The sequence below is a fragment of the Elgaria multicarinata genome, chromosome 3 (genome assembly GCF_023053635.1).
Source record: "Elgaria multicarinata webbii isolate HBS135686 ecotype San Diego chromosome 3, rElgMul1.1.pri, whole genome shotgun sequence".
NCBI lineage: Eukaryota > Metazoa > Chordata > Lepidosauria > Squamata > Anguidae > Elgaria > Elgaria multicarinata.
The window spans coordinates 89633744-89639743 of NC_086173.1; the positions used below are offsets into that span (position 1 = coordinate 89633744).

The 6000-nt window shown below is 44.9% G+C and overlaps 1 protein-coding gene across 2 annotated transcripts in view; it reads left to right on the top strand.

Moving 5' to 3' along the window:
• Positions 1–3857, top strand: part of SMIM3 (small integral membrane protein 3) — a 28318-nt gene extending 24461 nt beyond the window's left edge. For both annotated transcript variants that reach the window (XM_063120882.1, XM_063120883.1), the window contains exon 2: positions 2868–3857. In XM_063120882.1, the coding sequence (XP_062976952.1) occupies positions 2873–3058 (186 nt within the window). In that variant the 5' untranslated portion in view covers positions 2868–2872 and the 3' untranslated portion in view covers positions 3059–3857. The remainder of the gene's footprint in view (positions 1–2867) is intronic.
• Positions 3858–6000: the final 2143 nt, after the last annotated feature.

Here is a 6000-nt window from a genome sequence, read left to right on the forward strand (position 1 = left end):
GAGGATTTTCAGATGGGGGTGGGGGGAATCGCGTTTCCTTACCGTTGCTTGGCTTCCTGCTTCTCTTCTGCAATAAGAATGAGCAGAATCACACGGGGAAGAAAGCAATCATGTGGCCCATTTAGTTTAGTGGGACAGCACCCCCTAGTGGGCATTTTACAGAAGGAGCGGGGGATGTGCAGGAGGATCACTACATCATCAAAATGGCCCGCAAACTTCTGTGAGTGGCCAGTCATGAGTGTGCTATAAAATGCTCGTCTCAGGAAGCTCTAAAAAGAGAAACAGCTCTTTGTGGAGTCAGATGATAGGCCAGAGAAATCAGAGCAGGGTATATCAGCTTATTCACCTGGCAAGTGCTTGCAAACTGCTGGTGTCATCTGATGCTTCATTAGTAGTTAAGATACTAATTCTGTGACTCAGGAAACTGTGATTAAGCACAGGTGAGCTGCCTCTAGGCTGCTGAGTCAGGTCGCCACAACATGAAGTCTGCGTCAACGCCTACAGTTGATCAAATATGCCAAAGAGACAGGAGGTCTGGCTGGAGAATTTGGTAACAGGTTTCAGCCCATCACTGATTTTAACTGCCTGAGCAAATTCTCCCAGGCAGATTGACGTGGCAAAAGTCAAAATCATGGAGTTTGTTTGTGACGGTTTGACAACTCGTTTGTTCATGAAGCTGGACTATTTTTCTGGTGTAGCAAAAGAAGGAGTGGGTGCGGCTAGAATCATCACTACTAGGTGAAAAACAGCTTGACCGAGGACAGCAAGCCACTTGGAGTGGCTTCTTGCAGGTGACACTTGGGTCTCTGCCCACAGCCTAACACAGTAGAGCACATCCTGCCAATGCATACTGTCGTTGGGAGAAAACTGACGACAACACACCCAGGCTAGCTCCGGTTGATTGGGCAGGAACCGATCAATAACAGAAGTGTTTGTTTGTCTGCTTCTGAACTGACTCAGTGGAGAGCGCCTTTACTTATTAAATAGTTATAACCTTCCTAGGAGGGTGCTTTTGCATTTCTACGGTAGGAAGGAGGCCAAGGCTGGGAAACTGAACCAATTGTGGACAACAACAAACAGCCCACCTCCACCTGAAAACTAAAAACTGTCACACACATTTTCATATTTTCATAAATACATTGTAGCAGTAGTTCAACCTATTATTTTTTGTTGTCACACAGCGGGGCTAGGGTGACCATATGAAAAGGAAGACAGGGCTCCTGTATTTTTAACAGTTGAATTGAAGGGGGGATTTCAGCAGGTGTCATTTGTATGCAGACAGCACCTCATGAAACTCCCTGTTCATCCCAACAGTTAAAGCTGTAAGTGCTTTACTAGAGTGACCAGATATGAAAGAGAGCCAGGCTCCTGCAGCTTTTACTGTTGTGATGAAGAGGGAATTTCACCAGGTGCTGCATGTATAAAATGATACCTGCTGAAATCCCCCTTTCAATACAACTGTTAAAGATACAAGAGCCCTGTCCTCCTTTCCATATGGTCACCCTACGGGTGCCAGCTTGCAGAGAATCTGTGACGATGCTTCTGTGAAGTTCTGGAGGGCTGAAGTGTTTCTTTATTTTATCCAAAAAATGTCTATGCCATCCTTCTTCAGGGCTACCAGGGTGGTTTACAAAAAGCAAGATAAAATACAAACATTGCATGACAATATAACAAACCAGACAGTGATAAAGTAGAAATACCTTTCCAAACGTGGTGAGCAGGGGAAATAGCTTCACCTGGTTCCAAAAAGCATTAATTATATTAAAAGACCATCATATTAAAAAAAAACCCACTCCATTATATTATATGACATATGACCTGCTGAAGCAATCTTTACATTTAAAATAAGGGACGTTTGGCACTCTTCCTCGCTATTAAACTTTGACTCCAAAGTTTTTCTGTAATCTGTTAAGTTAGCATGTTGCTGTGTAATTGAAGAGCAGGGTTAAAAAAAATGCCCATCGGAGTATACAATAATGGTGTAATTAAAGTAATAATGGCACGTAATAAATCCTAATGAATAGCCAGTACTTTACAGTGCTTTTTATTGAAGGGTATCAGAGAACACGGCTTTCCTGCTACACCTTCCCCGCCTCCTCCAGTCCCAGAACTCTCATTAAACAGAATGTTTTGTAGCCGTGCAGCTTAAGAATTGTGATTGTGAAATCTGCATTTGCCTCCCCCCTCCATTCTATCATGCACAATTTCACTGGTAGATGTCACAGATGTCTGTATTGCTATTTTACGGAAAGACTACCACCATTCTGAAGAAGTCCATGACTTCTGTGATGGTTTGGACAAGTGCAGTGCTCTGAAATAAAGAGCATGGGGCTATCTTCACGGTGCTGGGTTGGCACCGCTCCGCCACCACAGCCCGTGCTATCCCTGGTGCGCAGTGGCAGCAAGTTGGTCTAACGAGGGGAGGCAGCGCAGGCTTTCTGGCGGCCATTAGGCTTGCTGGGCCATCCCCTCCCCCTCCAAGCGAGGACAGACCGGTGGAAGAGCGGGGCTGATCTCACTCTGGCTGGAAAAGTCAAGGTAAGTCCCTGAATTTTCAGCCACGCCTCTTTGCCCCAAGGTGGCGTCGAATGTGCAGCTGCGTCATCCAACCGACACAGCATGGATTTGGAGCCACCCTGAGACAAAGATGACATCAAGGCACCACTCATGTTATATTCTATGCACGCAGTTGGCTGGGCCATCCTGGCTGGGAATTATGGGAGTTGACCAACACTTCTAGAGGGTACCAAGTTGAGGAAGGCAGTTCTACACCCCCCTGTGTTCTGTTATTTGGTCTCTGGAGAAAGGGAAAGGTCATATTTGCTCTGTATCCTGTTAAATTAACAACTTTTTCTTCTTTGTTTTAGGGAGGATGGATGTCCTGGGGGACGGAGCACCCACACACCTTCCCCTTCCGAAGCACATTTTGGATGTATGGCTCATTGTCCTACTCATCCTGGTCACCGTTGTGATCATGACATCCCTGGTGTTGTGCCCAGCAACAGCTGTGATCATTTACAGAGTCCGGACCCACCCTATACATAACGAAGTCGTGTGAGAGTTGCCTCCTTGCTATTTTGGCTTTACTTTTGAGAAATATGGTCTAAAGGGCAACAGGGAAAGCCATCAATTGTTCGGGCCGTCTACACTATTGGGCCGGGCTCCGAGGAGGCAACAGAGGAGGGCTAACAAGGACATGGGAGCAACAGCAACACTTAGACCAGCCTTCCCCAATCTGGTGCACTCCAGGCATTTTGGACTTCCACTCCCATCAGCCCCAGCCACCATGATCAATGGTCAGGAATGCTGAGTCATACATCTGGAGGGCAACAGGTTGGGGAAGACTCACATAGACTTTGCTTTCAAGATGAGACTGCTACAGGTCACAAGACGCTTCCTGGAAGTCTGGTTATCCACTCAGACGTTGACTTCGTTTACGTAGCTGTCAAGGCCAGGACTTTATTCCCACTTGTGGAATCCACTCAGCTTTGTACAAGATTCCAGATTGTTCCTGTCTTGGTTTCTTGGTGTGTACTTTAATTGAAGTGGTTCTTCGTGTTTACTGAGCAAACTGTTCCAAAGGACCAAAGAGACAGCAGGATCAGGTGCCAGAAGAGAAGCATGACATGTCTAATAACAAAAGCCCTTCAAACTGTTTCCAGATCTGGCTGCTGTGAGAGAGCACGCGGCTTTGCCTATTCCAGACAGCATGTTGTCTTTTTCTCTCTCTCCTAAGAACCAGTTGGAGGAATGCTTGTCTTTCCTCCAACATCCCACCAATAATGCAAATACCAGTCGCTAAAAATGGAAATCATGGAGAAGTGAGCAGGGCCGGTCCTACCATTAGGCCAAGTGAGGCAGTTGTCTCCAGTGATAAATGCTGCGAGGCAGCAGCAAGCTGTTGAAGAAAGCTTCAACTGCCGGTCCAGTCGGCTTCTGTGTATGGAATGGGAGGGGGGGAGCCATCTTGTTCTTCGCCTCAGGCACCAAAATGTCTTGGGCTGTCCCTGGAAAGGAGATTTATGCAGATAAGTGAATGGATGTTATTGTATTTTCAGGATACATCTATGGAATGATATATATGTCACAAAATATTCATTTTTAAGAAATATAATTAATCATAATACAAATCATGAAGAAAACAAGGTTTGATCAAAGGAATTTCCTGCCAGGATCTAGTTTTGGATGTGGCCATGAAAAAAGAAATGAAAGAGATTTTGTTTTGCTGCTCCTTTTCTGAAATCATGTGCATCTAGCAGTACTATGAATAGCATGGAAGGTCCCATCCTAATTTTATCTAATGACGGTAACCTGAAATGAATAAACTTGGCATGTAAAGTTTAGGGATCTTTAGAGCTGTGGTGTGACACAGGTAGTGTTGTAGTTACATTGTCCCTCCCCACTCAACTGTTCATTAAAGTGAGCCTGTTCAGACAACACGTTAAGCCATATTTAGGCTGCTAATCCTTAGGAATGGTTCACACAACGTGCTAATGTTTAGCTAAAAATGCTTAACCACTGTGGCTTTGCATGTCGTCTGAACAGGGTCAGTGGATCCTCTTTCTAGTAATGGGGTTATTAGAAGCAGTAGACATTTCATTTTGTGTGGCAGCACTGAACAGGTAAGGGGTTATATCCAATGGTGTAGTGCACCAGGAGGAGGGAACCACTGGCAGAACAGACGTCTCCCTGACTGCTGCCCCCCCAATCTGTTCCGGAGATTTGGAGGACTCCCCAGAGCAGATTTGTGACATATACAGAGGGGAACGGAGGAAAGGACAGGGAAGTCCCATTGCAACAACAAACTTCCACTTCTGCAAGGGTTGGGTCTATCCAATAAATTGCATCAGCATGCATCCATTGGGCCAGTTCCTGCAAATCATTCGTTTTCTTTCTCTCTGAGCTACTGCTGACTTTACTACTACTGGGAATCCAGTCTTGATAGTTTTCTTTTCTCTTACGGGGCAGAGTTTGCCAACTCCTAGTTCAAAGAGATCTCCTGCACCTTTAACATCGACACAACCGGAAAGACGTTTAGCAACTATTCTTGTTGCTTCAGTGATAATAGAAGCAACAACTAGGCCTCTGCCTGTCACTCAGCTACAAAAGGCACCAGCGTGTCCTTCAAGACCAGATGTTAGAAGATGTCGTCCATTTCTAGTTCATCTTGAGCTCTGCCTACAGTTCTTTTGTTTTCTTCTTTTTACAAAAGTGGCTAGCAGTATTTAAGGACCAGGAGGGAAAAATAATTTATGTAGTTTGTGTACATACATATAAAAAGGAAGTGGATACATTTCCAGCAAATGTCTCAACAGAAAACTTCTCATGTTAAACTGTGATATTGGGTAAACCCACGTAATAAAGTTGGTGTTCTTTTGTGTACAATTCTTAAGTGCTGATGATGCTCTGAGGCATTGCTGGGTTAATTATTCCTGGTTTTGCCTGCTTTTATCCTTGAAATTTCCTTGAAATTCCTTGAAACCCTGTCCTTGAAATTCATATTACTGGACTGAACCCTCACCTTCCTAGTCAATATCTGCTTGTTCTTGTCTCTACTCGTTTTGCCTGTTTTAAACCCTTGAAGCCAAGATCATGGGGCAACGGACATTTACCCTGGTGAGAACCCTTACCTCCTAAATATGGTGATTATCAATTGCCCCAAAGGGGCAAAACTTTGGTGTTGCTCACTTTTGTATTCTCTCCCTCTGCAGTTCCCCTTGGGAAACGTGGGAAAGCTCATCCCTTTCTCAATATTTAATGTAGAAATAAATACACATCACTTTCAAGTTCTTTCTGTTTTACTGTTCATCTTATGCTTTGTTTAAGGGAAGGAAAAGGAAAGGAACCTCTTGTGCAAGCACTGAGTCATTACTGACTCTTGGAGGGACGCCAGCTTTCGCTGACATTTTCTTGGCAGGCCTTATAGCGGGGTGGTTTGCCGTTGCCTTCCCCGGCCATGATTACCTTTCCCCCAGCTAGCTGGGTACTCATTTTACCGAC